Source organism: Maniola hyperantus, chromosome 2 (assembly GCF_902806685.2).
Source record: "Maniola hyperantus chromosome 2, iAphHyp1.2, whole genome shotgun sequence".
Taxonomy (NCBI): domain Eukaryota; kingdom Metazoa; phylum Arthropoda; class Insecta; order Lepidoptera; family Nymphalidae; genus Maniola; species Maniola hyperantus.
In genome coordinates, this window is record NC_048537.1 from 16,689,662 (window position 1) to 16,705,720 (window position 16,059).

At 39.5% G+C, this 16,059-nt stretch overlaps 1 protein-coding gene across 4 annotated transcripts in view; it reads left to right on the plus strand.

Moving 5' to 3' along the window:
- Positions 1-15,876, plus strand: part of conu (Rho GTPase-activating protein conundrum) — an 82,877-nt gene extending 67,001 nt beyond the window's left edge. For all 4 annotated transcript variants that reach the window (XM_069507285.1, XM_034976930.2, XM_069507287.1 and 1 more), the window contains 9 exons: positions 7,197-7,321; positions 8,083-8,252; positions 8,597-8,702; positions 9,213-9,318; positions 9,859-10,018; positions 10,508-10,674; positions 11,206-11,383; positions 11,952-12,135; positions 12,863-15,876. In XM_069507285.1, coding sequence (XP_069363386.1) covers positions 7,197-7,321; positions 8,083-8,252; positions 8,597-8,702; positions 9,213-9,318; positions 9,859-10,018; positions 10,508-10,674; positions 11,206-11,383; positions 11,952-12,135; positions 12,863-13,037 — 1,371 coding nt within the window. In that variant the 3' untranslated portion in view covers positions 13,038-15,876. The remainder of the gene's footprint in view (positions 1-7,196; positions 7,322-8,082; positions 8,253-8,596; positions 8,703-9,212; positions 9,319-9,858; positions 10,019-10,507; positions 10,675-11,205; positions 11,384-11,951; positions 12,136-12,862) is intronic.
- The last annotated feature ends 183 nt before the right edge of the window (positions 15,877-16,059 follow it).

The window sequence follows — 16,059 nt, forward strand, 5'->3', positions numbered from 1 at the left end:
CATTACGACAGGGATAGCAATAGATTTAGACGTGTCATTTTAGTTTAGTTTAGAGATTGTGTACAAGAGAATCGGCCACAATGACCCGATTTTTGCACACTCTGCATTGCGGGTTAAAAATTACTAAATCACTAAAACTAAAAAATGAGGCAAATGGTTATTGTTATTGGATTCTGTGTAGGCAGTAAGTATAACAATAACACTAAGTTATTGTTAGCGTTCTGGTTACACCCTGTATATACGAGTGTTGATGAACCGACCCCAATTCCCTTAGTTTGGTTTAATAGAGAACTTCCCCTCAACTTCAAATAGGTATCAGTAATAAAAACAGTCATTAACCCCAATAACGTTTAAATAACCCCATAAAATGTACTACAGCGGATGTTTGAGCTAAATCTTTCGTAGGTAATGAATTAGATAACTCTAGGTGGGATATATAATATATATAATATATAGGTACAATTAACGGCCAAATCTTCTATACTATAAAAATGAATCACCAAATGTGTTGGTCATCGCAAATCTCGAGAACAGCTGAACCGATTTCGCTAATTCTTTTTTTTATAATATTCCTTGAAATACGGGGATGGTTCTTACGGAGAGAAAAATTTAAAAAATTTGTATCGACTGTTAGGCGAAACGCCAGCTAGTTATTTAATAAATCTATCCGTAGGTGTTTATTTGAATAAGACCACAATAAGACAACTTGTACAATAAAAAAGTACGAAGTATATTCCAAAAGCTTATTCTAGATTAATGTAAAAAAAGGTTATAATAATTTGACAAATCACGCAAAATCAAAGTGAGACCACAGGCCACAGACTCTCAAAACATTTTTTTTTTTTTTACTTGATAAAACCGTACAACCGAAGACTCTGAGTTCAAGCTTTTTAATTTAACACAGACTTAAATATCATTCATCTAGATCATAGAAATTTAGATAACAATTGGTTTATTTATCAGTTAAACCACCGAAAGTTTGTAAAATAGTCTTCTAAAAGGTCACACCCGAACAGTAGGTACCTAATCTGTCGATATCAGAGCAGTTATATGCGTTATGTATACATATATCACACACCGGCTTTACTCACGTGTTTAGCTTTAGTATAAATCGCGATTCGCGACGCGTGCGCGAACTTAGTCCCTGTAAAAAACCGGCCAAGTGCGAGTCAGACTCGCGCACTGAGGGTTCCGTACTACAATCGTATTTTACCAAGTATTTTACCGACATTTTTCACGATAAATCAAAAACTATTAGCTGGCAGTTACCTCGGTCAGCATATTAGTCTGGCCATTCAACGAGGTAACGCTGCCAGCGTTCCCAGCACCCTGCCTCGTTGCGGTGGTTTAGATGATATTTTCGATCTGTAATTTTTATGTTCTAGAATAAGTTTGGTATTTTTGTTTATTGTATTTTCATTTGCATATAATAATTTTTTTTTTTTTTTTTTTTTTAAATTATAAAGTTTTTTTTTATTTTTTAAATACAATAAAACTTAAAGCTAGCCTTATCTAATTACTATATAAATCATGACCGCGTGGAATGGTGCCAAGAATACTGGCTGCATTTCCGCGCTGGACAGCCAGGCTGATCCGCTGCGCAAAAAATGAGCCAGCCCTTCTGTCACCAGTTGAGGCTATTAATCGCGGTGAAATGTCTCGTAAAAAAATTTTAGCACTAAGACTCCATGGCCCCAGGGTCTCCACGGCAAACGGCACAAAAATGTAACTCTCTATAAGAGAGGCATATAATAATTGAATATATAATTTTAATGAAAAACTATTATGCCTAAAAATAAATAAAAATAAGTTTTAGAATGTACAAATAAAGCCCTTTCATATTATAATACCCCACTTGGTATAGTAATCTTACTTTGAAAGTTGAAAAGGACCTCGGATGGGTCTACTAAACTAGTCGGGCTAGCGTCGACTAAACACCTGAGTAAAGCCGGTGTGTGATATATTGTATAAATCTTAATTATATCTTACAATGCCCTTTCTCATGCCAAACAAATTCTTTGTAAGTTAGGTAAGAAGGTGCTTAGGACACAGTAAGCTGTGATAGCCTAGTGGTTAGGACGTCCGCCTTCTAATCGGAGGTCGGGGGTTCGATCCCGGGCACGCACCTCTAACTTTTCGGAGTTATGTGCGTTTTAATTAATTAAATATCACTTTACACAGCTTTAACGGTGAAGGAAAACATCGTGAGGAAACCTGCATGCCTCCATAATGTTCTCAAAGGCGTGTGACTCACGTGTGTCTTAAAGACTATGGACAAGACCCTTCTCACTCTGAGAGGAGACCCGTGCTCTGTAGTGAGCCGGGATGGGTTGACCATGATGATGATGATGATGAGGTAATTAGGTACACAAAGTTGCAAACGATCTCTCGGAGTTAGGTAATCTAGGTTTTAAAGTGCATGTTTTTGTCCTTTTAAAGTGACATTCCTTGCTTATCCATCTTCCGGGGTTGTCAGTTATCTCACATTCCTTACCTAGGCATTATGTAGGTAAGTACGTACTATAGTCGTCACGTGTCGTTATTTGCGCAGAAAAAGGACAATTTTCCGCAGGAAAAACTGCTCGTCGCTAGATTTTTTCTACGTAAAGTTGTAAATGCGAAAGTGTGTTTGTTTGTCCTTCCTTCACGCCCCAATGCCCCGACTAAGCAACCAATCTTGATTTTTGGCATAGACATAGTTGAAAGGACGGAGAGTACCGTAGGGCTACTCTTAATCCCGGAAAATCAAAGAGTTCCCACGGGTTTTGTAAAACCTAAATCCACGCGCAGACGAAGTCGCGGGCATCAGCTAGTGCCTATAATATAAGTAGGCAAGTAGCTGATGCCTGCGACTTCTTCCACATTAATTTGTTTGTACTTTGTTGATTTTCCGAGATAAAATACCACGCGCCTATAAGTAATTTTCTCTATAGATCTCAGCCTGAGTCTGTCTCCGGGATGCCAGTTATCTTTGTACTTCGCCAAAATCTGTGTAACAGATAGACCGTGAAAAGGTACAGATAGATATAGATAAACAGACGTTCGCATTTATAATATTCGTATGGTTATAAGTCCCGCAAATTGCTATTGCGCTGGAAGTGCTGGAACCATTTTATTTTTTGACTCATATTCCCCTTTCCTCTCCAACTAAGCGCTGACGCTTGTGCTAGGAGTAGGTACGACAATAGTGCAACGGGCGGGGTTTGAACCGTCGACCTTTCGGTTTTCAGTCCACTCCTATACACGTTGAGCTATTGAGGCTCTGAACCATGTCTCATTAACATCGAAATGACGTCATTTTGACGTCAGTCGAAATAAAAATATACCATCAGCTCGAAACTCCAGTCTAGTGCTGACGTCACTAAAATGGCGGCCACGCTCATTAGCAATTTGCGGTACCTACTCATAGTATTATGCACAAAGTGCAGTTAGTGCAAAGCTCCTACTAATCCCAGAGGTGAACGACACTGACTATACTGCTTCGGAGAAGAGGCGTTTAAATCAAATCATGTGTGGCTGACGGCTGTACTGATGTAGGTAGGTAAATACGGGGAAACGCAGTGACGAGCTCTCGATGGAATAATAATGTTACTTATTACATTAGAAGTTAGAACTTACTTGACATTTATTACAACGTCCCTATACCTACGAGTAAGTAGGTAGGTACCTAAATAGTCTGTTAGAATATTGCACTTTTGCCGAAGAAAAAAAAAACCCGGCCAAGTGCGAGTCAGGCTCGCACACTGAGGGTTCCGTACTACAGTCGTATTTTTTCGACATTTTTCACGATAATTCAAAAACTATGATGCATAAAAATAAATAAAAATCTGTTTTAGAATGCACAGGTAAAGCTCTTTCACATGATACCCCACTTGATATAGTTATCTTACTTCGAATATTGAAAATACTAATTATTAGTTCATGACCACAATTTTTTTTTGTGTGATCTAACCCTAAATTCAGGGTTTTCAGATTTTTCCCCAAATGTCAGCTATAAGATCTACCTACCTGCGAAATTTCATGATTCTAGGTCAACGGGAAGTACCCTGTAGGTTTCTTGACAGACAGACAGACAACAAAGTGTATAAGGGTTCCGTTTTTCCTTTTGAGGTACGGAACCCTAAAAATAGTGGCATTTGATTTTTTTTAGAGTTTCGAATTTTATAACAGACAAACACACTTTCGCATTTATAATAAGGGTACCTACTGACTACTGATAGGTAGAAAACTGTCAGTGCCCATTAAAATTCAATGGGTTATAAATAAATGTCAAATGAGCTCGGTGGCTATCATTCAGTGTTGAACACTTAGTTAACGAATCACTCCGCAGCAAGTGCAATTGCAGTCAACCCAGGTTACGATTTACGAGTCTAATCTAATCTAAGGCCACGAAATTTTCATCAAATAAAACACATACGATCTATAAGTACCGCAGATTGCTGATGCGCGTGGCCGCCATTTTTATTTTTATTTCGGCTGACGTCATTTCGATGTTAATGAAACATGATTCCAGCGCAATAGCAATTTGCGGGGATTATACTGGAAAAATCGAATATAACCCTTCCCTTCCCTTCTATTTTTTTTAACTGAAGAACATGTAGGTATACTTTTTTTTTTTAATTATTATTATTGACATTGACATGGGTTTTTTATATTTGAATAAAATCATATTGTTAACATTAGGTACTTTCTAGATAGATACATTTAAATATAAATAAGTTAAGTAGATTATTGATTGTTAATTTTCACACTTTATTATTCTATGATAATGTAGTTACTATAATAAGTTGCACACCAAATTATTGGTTGAATGTCAAGGGCTCAAAATAGATTTAAGACCAAATTGTACCACATTCTGGCAAATAAAAAAACTATTTCTATTTCTATTTCCCTGTAGTTAGTAGTACCATAAAAATAGTGTTAAATACACACAATCATTAATTCCTAACTTTCATTTTCTTACATAACCTGTTGACACAACACGACAGTAAAGATTAAACCTACCTCGCTACTCGAAAAAGTTTCACTTCCCATTACAGTGAACAAAACAATCGGAATCCCTATGTTTGTTTGTTTGTCATTGATTACGACATATTAGTGCATCTGTCTTCTCACGACACTTTCTAATAAATAAAACCGGCCGAGTGCGAGTCAGGCTCGCGCACCGAGGGTTCCGTACTACAGCTTTGTAATTTTTCGACATTTTGCACGATAATTCAAAAACTACTTATGATGCATAAAAATCTGTTTTAAGAATGCACAGGTGAAGCCCTTTCAAATGATACCCAAATTGATAATTACCTATTACTTTTTTTTGTGTGATGTAACCACAAATTCACGGTTTTCAGATTTTTCCCCTAATGTCTGCTATAAGAACTACCTAAATAAATCCATGTAACGGAAACCTTTCGAATAGCAGTTGAACTCGCTCCTAGCCGATTTTTTAGGGTTCCGTACCTCAAAAGGAAAAACTGAACCCTTATAGGATCACTTTGTTGTCTGTCTGTCAGGAAACCTACAGGGTACTTCCCATTGACCTAGAATCATGAAATTTGGCAGGTAAAAAGGCAAAAATCTTAAATAAAATGTTTATACTAACATAGTTTTTAAGCATTATACTAACAAAATATACTACCTAACATAGTTTTTTAAGCATTATATCTGTACTAACAAAATATGGGTCTCTGTTGCCTTATTAAATAAAGAATATTATTATTATTATTAAATAAAATTTTTTTAATAATTACTTGAAGATGGAAACAAATAAACTATTAATAAACTTAAATCTAAAAAAAAAGAAAACAATATTAAATTAAAACTAAAATAAATTAAATTAAATCTAAAACCTCATCGAGACCACCGCAGCGAGGCATTGTACCCAGGATGCTGGCAGCATTACCCCTTTGGATGGCCAAACTAATTCTTTGGCCAAGGTATTATTAAATTGGTTTTAAATCGCTGACCGCTGCGGTTTTGAAGATATTTAAAGGTTATGATTTGAAAATGAAAGACAGATTTCTACTTTGAGGTTATGCACCTTGAGAATTAAAGCTACGTAAGTGTAAGGGGTCATTATAAGGAGCAATTAACTTTTTAGTTGTTTCTGTGACGTTCTAAGTAGTTTGAGGCTCATTTCGTTTTTACTAGTTTTTAAATTGTCTTGTGTGTTGTAAATGGTAGTAAACTAAAGCTATAGTTTTACGGTGCTAACTGCTAATGCTGTTGGTGGCGACAGGACAGGACTTAGGCTGAGATCTATAGAGCGCACTTTGACTTTGCTCAGACTTAAGATTGAGTTAAAACGAGACAGATTTATGTGAGAGATAATAGCTCTGTTTCGTTTTAACTCTGTCTTAAGTCCTAAGTCAGAGTGCGCTCTAAAGATCTCACCCTTACAATGCGCTACCAAGCACTGTCCTCTACCTTCCTCATCTATCCACTTCTCGCCATCTTCTTGACCTCACCGGTCCAGCAGGCTGGAGATCTTTATTTCGGTCATTTTATCCAGAACTAATGCAGTCGTCTCTGCGACAGACATGATCTGCCAACTGCCACCTCAGCTTGCTATGTGGTCTAAACCTGTGTGTGGTATATATATACCTAGGATACACAATCCAGACGTAGGTCCATTTTCCAAAAAAAGGTCGGACGCCGAATCCAACTCGGTTTAGCAGCGTTCAGGAAGCTTCGAGATGTCTTCTTGTCCAAAATTCCTCAGTGCTTGAAGACCAAAGTTTTCGAACAGTGCGTGTTGCCAGTGATGACATATGGATCCGAGACATAGTCACTGACTACGGGCCTCATAAGAAAGCTCAGAGTCACTCAGCGGGCGATGGAGCGAGCTATGCTTGGAGTTTCTCTACGTGATCAAATCAGAAACTAAATCTGTAGGAGAACTAGAGTAACCGACATAGCTCAACGGGTTGCGAAGCTGAAGTGGCAATTGGCAGGGCACATAGTTCGTAAAACCGATAGACCTTGGTGTCCCAAGGTGCTAGAATGGCGACCTTGCACCGGAAGACGCAGTGTTGGAAGACCACTAGGTGGACGGACGACATCAGACGAGTCGCAGGGAGCCGCCGGATTCAGGCGGCGCAAGACCGTGGCGTGTGGAAGTCCCTACAAGAGACGATGTCCAGCCGTGGACGTTGATGATGATGATGATGTGGTCTAAAGTATTATTTGGATTGTTCTAGAACTCCAGCGGCAGCGAGCCTCGGTCGCGCAGTGCGACCCCTGACTCGTTGGACTCGCTGCCCAGTGGCGGCTCTGGCAGTCCCCCCGCTGAATGGGCCGACAGCGCCACGCCACCTGACTTTGTGTAAGTTTCTCTTAACTCTAGAAGTCTAGCGATAGTTATCAACTCTTTATTCTGCGCACACCGGCGCGGGGTGATTATGTATCTCGCGACAGGCTTGCGACAGCCGTAAATCTCGCGATCATTGCTGTCAAACGTCCGGCTAGAGAGAGACAGCAATAGCCACAGAGCAAAATAAGAAGAAGAAGAGAGACAGCAAATGAACTGTCGGATTGCTACTGCTGTCGCTACTGCAAAGTTATACGTAATCACCCTGCCGGACGGCTGATCTTTGACGGCGCGACAACGGGTGCAAATAGGCACAAGAACTGAAGAAAAACTTTCAGTTCAAAGCTATCCAGATAACAAGCTAAAACACGGTCGGCTATTTATGACTAGCAGAAACACCAATTGAACTTTGTGGATGCCAGGGGATACACTCACAAATTCCCATTAAACGTTTGGCTTAGAAATATTCTCTTTGTAAATACAACCGATGTACAGAGCGACAAGGCTATCTTGGCGCGTGGCGAAAATCGGAACTAACGTTGCGGTCAAGTGTCCCCTTTGTTCTTGTTTGAATATTCTAAGCCTTTGTTCTCCAACAGCGCCCCCCTGTCAATGTCATTCAAGTAGGTAGCAAGAGAGCTTTGTCGTACTGTAGGTATCGGAAGATCTTAGGAGTCTCAATAAATCTTCATTATGATGAAATTAGGTTAGAGCAATATCTGTTTTGGTTGTCAAAAAACTAAACAATACAATAAAATCTCCATTTATTGTTCCAGTGACAGCTACCCCCTGCCGGGCACGCACGCGCCTATAGCGCGCACGCCGTCTGCGCCCGCGACGCGAAGAACGCGGCTGTCCCCGCCTGGCCTGGACTCCCCGCCGCGCCCCGTTCACGAACTCTTCAAGCCCAACGACCTGCACTGGGCAGACATCGCTACCAACACCGGTGAGATACTTACTTCTACTTACTATACTTCGACCACCCGTTGTGCCAGAGCCTTTTTTCCACGCACATGCAAACTGTGGAATGAACTCCCTTCGGCGGTGTTCCCTTTAGATTACAACATGGGGTTATTCAAGGGGCGGACCAACAAATTCCTAAAAGGCCGGCAACGCATCGGCGGTTCCTCTGGTGCTGCAAATGTTCATGGGCGGCGGTAATCACTTAACATCAGGTGACCCGCCTGCTTGTTTGCTCGCTATCTCTATTAAAAAAAAGTATTTTGATGGAAAATTGAAATTTTAGTCATGTTCAGTGATCCATTTGTAAAATTATATTTTTCATTGCAGAAGGTATCGAGCTATTGGGCTACCAGAGATACGGGACGGTTCAAGGGCCACGGATAGGGAAAGAGCGTATCAATGGATCCATCTTGAAAGAGAACGACCCTTTTATGTAAGTCTTTCAGATCCCCTTTGAGCGCATTCTTAGCACTAAAAATCTTGAGTAAAAGTTTTTGAACACAAGCTTCTTATCCGAGGTTTGGGATGGAGACCTAGATGACAAAGGTGAAACCAACGAATGAAAGCGGTATCTCATCGGCCATAAGCGAAACAATTTACAGCTTCACTTCTGTCTGGTGTCTTAATTTTCTTCATGACTTTGTGGATGTATTAAATTATAGTGTGTACATAACTTTTGCTTTTATTTGCATCGCGTGTTGCTAACCCACATATTGGAGACCCCGACTTTTTTTGTTGGTAAGACTCTAAGGTTGAGATCTATAGAGCGCACTCTGACTTAGCTTACACTTAAGACAGAGCTAAAACGAGACAGAGCTATATCTCTCACATAAATCTGTCTCGTTTTAACGCAATATAGCCTCTGTGAACTCAGAATTAATTAATTCCAAAGAGAGAACACATTATAGGTATATCTATTTATGCAATTTTTTTATTGCTCCAGGAAACATGCCCCAGTGTCGCGAACAAAGAGTGCAACATCAACGCAACAGCCGCTGAGTTTTGAACACAAGTTCAACTTGGACAGACAGATGATAGATCATGAAGAGGTAATTTGTAATCAAATCATGATTGGTATAGTCCAAAAAATGACTCCTCACGCGCCATTTTAACTTTCTACCAAACCAAAAGAACAATTTTAGTCCTTATTTTAAAGGTGAACCGCACTTTTGTCATGACTGTTGATCTATAGAGTTAAAATGCCGCGTGAGAAGTCATTTTTTACGCATTATATAAAGCATGACAGTTCCACAGTGACCACAATTTCAACCAACAGTCAGAAGATCAGTATAAGTCCCGCAAATTGCTATTGCGCTGGAACTATGTCTCATTAACATCGAAATGACGTCAGCTGACATAAAAATATACCATCAGCTCGAAACTTCAGTCTAGTGCTGCCGTCATCAAAATGGCGGCCACGCGCATTAGCAATTTGCGGGACTTATGAGTAAACAATATAGGTACATATTTTATGCCAGGAGAACTTTATCTTCGACCGTTCAGAAAAGGAAAGTATGATCTCTTGGTGAAAACTTTTAGAACGAAAATCTTTGTTTTAAGGTGCAGAAATGATAGTTTGCATTTTTCAGGAATGGCCCGAAGAAGGCAGCACAGTTGACATCGAAACATTAAACGAATCGCAGGCGAAGAAATTACAGCCGATACTGTGGCTCGAACTGACGACGCTGTTCGACCGGTACTCCCTGCCCTTCCACAAGAGGAAATCGCCCAAAAAGAAGAGAAAAGAAGGTTAATATTAAACAGCTTTCTCAAAATAGTAGGTACTGTAATTTTGAGCTCAACACATAGTAAAAGATACATGTCAGCAAAGGTCAGTAAATAAATTTTTTGACCATGACCCTGCGGATCACTTTATGATGTAGATGTGGTGTTGGTTTTTTTTTTTAATTTATAGACTAGCGCTTGGCTGCAATCAGACCTGGTGGCAAGTGATGATGCAACCTAAGATGGAGCGCGCTTGCCTAGAAGATGCCTATTCACTCTTGACTTGAAGGTACCCATATTATAATTGGAGGGGAAAACTGATGCTGGAAGGGCCAATTATTAAGAAGGGCCTTCTTAACAATTTTTACCTGAATCTTCCTGAATCTTCGATAGTCAGATGGTAGTATTGGATCGAAAGACTTCCGCAGGACTCTTTGAATTACTTTTCTAAGTTTTACCGCGTTAGAACTTGTCACAGGATTCATGTTTCATAATCAGGGGTTCTTTTTACAGAGGGCATGGTATTCGGCGTGGCACTGGAGACTCTCCTCCGCAAGGACATGATCCTGTGGGAGGAGACGTGGAGCTCCGTGCCGTCCGTGCTCCGCGCACTGTCGTCAGCCTTGCGCGCGAGGACCAAGGACGAAGGGCTACTGCGAGTGCCGGGGAACAAGCAAAAGGTATTACATCAATATCCCCCCCTGAGTGAACCATCTCTCTACATCTTACGAAACTTTTTCGAGTTTTAAGGCAATGTGGAAGCGGTTCATCGAAACTGACATGAAGCTAATCACACTTAAGTCTAAGCCTACTTTATTCCAATAGGATCTCGTATGCAGAAATTGAAACTTGTTTACATATTTTTAAACTACCTACATTATGTTCATAATAATATGCACATACCTTCCTAGAATACTAGACTACTAACGACAGAGGAATGTGCAGTGCTCAGACAAGCCGCCAAGTGCTTACGAGCACGAAGAAACCAATATTGTGGTTTTTTTTGTGGAAAAAAATATCTGCACTTGGAGCACTTTTGTTTGTCAGCCCTATGCACCACCAGGTTTTCATGGACTGAGCTGTAAGAATAAAACCATCAATCAAAGCTCAGAAATTTTAAAATAACAGTTACAATACTGGTTCAGTGTAACTTTTAAAGTCCATTGATAAGGCACATTTTTATTTACTAACAGAATTTATATTCTCGCCAGATCGAAACGCTCTGTCAACTAATAGAGCGTCAGTGGTACGAGGACCGAGGCAGCGTAGAGGCCGCGATGCGAAGAGCGACGGGACATGACTTGGCGGCCGTGTTCAAGCGACTGCTGCGGTCGCTGCCCCAGCCTCCGCTCACACAAGAACTCATGAGGCTCTTCTATCACACGTATGGTAAGTTCTCTACACATGAAAATTTTGATGGTCAAATAGTTAATAGATCTGACAAAATGAGGGTCGAAATATAGTCAAACTTTTTATAGTTTAAAACTGCTGGATTTAAGGTTTCTGTAAGGCGGAGGGAGGTGATTCCAGCATTTTGTCACATCATATTACATTTAAAACTCTTTTGAGTGCCACTGCAATGACGTTTTTTTTTTCCTACCATAAAGCACCATTAAAAATGGCAGCTTTATTACTACTACCATCTAGCCTATGGCCTATCTACCATCTGCAATCACGTGGCATGAAAATCAAATAGGAACAAACCTGACATTGTCTAATCTGTGTAAAGCCAGAGGCAGAAGAACAAAAAAAACTGCTGGTCGGTTTGGTTTGATTAAAGCGACGGGAGATCATTTCAGCATTTTATCGCTTTATATTTGAAACTTCTAGTGAATACCGAAGATGTATGACATAGCAAGAGTGTCAAGTATGCAGAAAAAGTCATTTAATACCCAACGAAGTCTAAAAACGCACAAACTACTAATTGAGCTAATGGAGTACCCATTCTTCATTCCAGCACTATCGGGCACCTCTCAAGGCCGAGCCCTCAATCTGCTAGTATTGCTGCTGCCGTCGGAGCAGCGCGCCACGCTGCGCGAGATCCTGCGCCTGGTGCGCGAGATCGTGGCCATGAGCGGCACCAACAAGATGAGCGAGCACAACGTCGCCATGATCATTGCTCCGGCGCTCTTCCCGCCCAGGTAATAGAGCCTACTTTTTAATAATTCTACCTAAGTCTCTTATTGGGATTTCCACAAACCACCAAGGTTTGTGTCGAGCCGTGGCATTGGGATCATTTCACATAGTGTAGTGTCTACTAATACTTCATTTTTCGGTACGGGGTCATTTCAGCACCTTGGGATCCAAGTTATGTTGCTTGGACCTCCATCGGTCCTGCGTAGTAAGTGTCCCATTTCCACTTCAGCTTCGCGACTCTTTGAACTATGTTGGTGACTCTGGTTCTTCAACGGATCTCCTATGCAACGCCAGCAAAATGAGCAAGATGCATTATGATCATAGCGCCCGCCGCGTTGCTGGCTGGTTTCCTGCCCAGAAAACCAAAACAGATTCAAAAAAGGGATCTTCTTCTTTTATGAAATCAAATGTTACCTGCAGAATTTTTTGGGGAATTGATTATTTTCGACGAATCGTCGTCAGTTTTTTTTACATTGATTTGAATGCTGCTGGTCCTGCAATAGAGTCTCAACCTTAGAAAAACATTGAGGACTTGATGAGAGTGGATTTCTTACTTTAGGTACCCAGTAAACAGTTTCACAACATTACGGCTAACCCAAAGATGATAACAGATAGTCACTGCCGTTCTTCAATCAGATTTGAGGCTCCTTTTGCCATTATCTAGCTTCAACCACTTGGCAAAAAAATTACCAGTTTCAATTCAATAATAAAATCATTTTCCTTTCTTTCTAGTCTCCTGATCAAGCAATCAGACAGCCTCGAAATCCAACTGGCGACAGCAGCCAACAGCTGCCTCGTCACTGAAGCCCTCATGCGTTGGTGCGACCAGCTGTGGATCGTCCCATCCTCATGTCTCGCGGCCTCACAGAGAAAACCACCACTACACCGGAGGAACCATCACCCTTGAGAGCCAACGACCAATGCAATATCCAGTATTTGTAACTTATTGGACTAATTTTGGACCATACTTGGTCCTCCTGGAGATCAGTGACGTAGTCACAGCACTTCAGTGAACGAGTTGTGATAGCTCCAATACTCGAAGTTTCGTCCAACCTTTGGAATGGTGGTCTCGAATATGTTTTACTCACGATGCACCGTACAGTATTTATAGCTATTGGAATGATTCTGGACCTTTTCTGGACTAATCTTTGGTCCTCAAACCGAAGATTAATTCAGTGACCTTGAGTTGTGACACTAGTTCCAGGTTTGGCCCAACCTTTGCTATTTTGGACTTGATGGACCAGATAACTACATATCCAGCAGGTATAAGTTATTGGATTGATTTTTTGGACTAATGTTTTGGTCCTCAAACTGAAAATCATTTGAATTATCTTGTGCTGTGATACTGGCCCAAAATTTGAATTCGAATTGTATTTTGGACTTTTGGTCAAGACATGTTAGGTTCTTAATGGTTTTGGTAACAGTATATTGGTCAACGCTAAACTAAAAATGGCTGGAGCGACTTTAAGACTTTAATTAAGTCGAGAGGGCCAATTTTTGGAATGTTGGCTTTGAATTAAATCTTGGCCCGGGCCACTCCAATAGTCAAATAATGAACTCTCGAATGTTAAACGCCCGGTTTTGGACCAATGTCGAATTTGTTTTTGCTATATAAGTATTATATGTTTAAGATTTTTGTTTGAGTCACACTGAGCTGTGTTATATTCCTGAACAATATTGAGTGATACAGTTATTATTAATAAAATAATCATTATAATATAATAAAATAAATAATTAATAATATGCAACTCTGCAACTATATAATTAACTCTGTTTTAATTGAATAGTTAGCGCATTTAGTGTGGTATACAAAATGTGAATAAGATGCCAAATATTCATCATTATCATTATTCTTAAATATAATATTAATAAGCTGTTATATTAATATCTAATCGTAAAAATTGATTCCAGTTTTTGAGGCTGCTTATAAAGTTATTTCCAAAAATTATCTACTTTTAATAGAAATTTTATTATGTTTGAAACAACGAAATATGTGCTTTGGTTAGCTTTCTGTGCTATAATCAGCTTCAGATAGTGATCTATAGAGCGTCCAGTACGCGGTCGAAAGTAATCTACATCGACCTTTAGAAGGAGATAGCAGATTTGTAGAGCGTTACCCTGTCGTTGAGACCGACAAAACGTCATATTTTAATGTATATACCTAACGGGTACCTACATGCCACGATTTTTGTTTTTATTTGTCGATATTTCAACCCAATTGCACGGGTTGTGGTCACGACGGGACTGCGGTGCTGCGAGAGATGAAGTTGGAGCTGTCAAGGCCAGTAGCTGCTAATCAGGTATCATACAGTAGGAAATTATAAGTAAACTAAAAAATTAAGCCTATATAGACTATAAAAAACCGGCCAAGTGCGAGTCAGGCTCGCGCAACGAGGGTTCCATAGGTACCAACTGCAGTCGTATTTTTTCGACATTTTGCGCGATAATTCAAAAATTATGATGCTTAAAAATAAATAAAAATCGGTTTTAGAGCAAAGTTGAAGACCTCTCATATTACGATACCCATCTTGATATAGTTATCTTACTTCGAAAATTGAAAATACTAATTATTAGTTCATGACCACAATTTTTTTGTGAAAGGCACTAGCTACTGCCCTTGACAGCTCGAACTTGATCTGCTTCATGACTGGACGCCACGTGACAGTAAAACATAAACTTCTTCATATAAAATGTTCGTGATGTTATGAATCCGGGCCTCGTCCGCGCCTCGTACGTGACACGGCCCGTGTCAGCTACGTGTTGCCATAAATCATCCCTTACAAAACCAAAATTTCGAAAAGCACATGTTTCGTTGGTTCAAAACGTACATATTTAATGGAGTGTGGTGCCATTGGTTTCGGTCTGGTGAAGTTACCATTTTATGAAAGCAATAATGTAAACGCATGGTTGTAGGAATGGTGCCTTTTTTAGCAATAAGTGAAGAGCCGGGGAGTCATATGTACAGTATTTTTAAACATGCAAACTTAAATAATTTTAAATACATATCAAAAATTGCGAATTATTTAGATATTTCCTTGAAGTGTAGGTAAAACACTAAGTATAAAAGTTATAAAATATGCAAACTTAAATAACCTAATATGGTGCGTGTTGTGATATAAGTCCCGCAAATTGCTAATGCGCGTGGCCGCCATTTTAGTGACGTCATCACTATACTGAAGTTTCGAGCTGATGGTATCAGTCTTCTATCAGTCAGTCAGAGATAGAAACAAGTATGAACAAATGAGGCGCGATCCAATTGGCCGATGGTTAGTGCGTTGCGAGTTGTGACTTACGACACAAAACATCGTCACGCAAAAGTGCGTTACAACTTACAACACGCAACAACATTGTAGTTAGTTTGCATCCGTAAACAATATTTAGTTATAAAAGCATACAAAACTACGTTTTAATCAAAAAATACACAGTATATTGTCATTGTGTGTATCATATTATTGTCTTAATGAAATCAAGTCAATACGATAATAAGAGAATACCTACGAATTTGTATATAAACACTTTAAAAAATATTTCCACTGGCTCTTCAATTCTATGATATTTTATAACTATAGTACTCACAATGATTGTTTATTCTTATTTAAAGGTTAAAAATTGTAAATAAATTGTAATATATCTTACCAATTGACTATTTAGGCAAGCAAAGACTGACTTGGTGTATTATTCTATATTAATGTTATATTTTGTAATCGTAAGTGTATTTACTTCACAAATAAAGTATATTTAAATTCTGAAGCGTCCTTTTATTTAACTCAAGTCTAAGATCAAAGACCTCTATTTAGTACCTACTTACTAATGCATGAAAGACGGATAGCGAATAGAGCTCTCTCTTTTATGTATTCCCATACAAATGAGAGAGCTAAAAATCTCATTTAGCGTTGACCATTTTGAGACACCAACCACAAACGAAACTA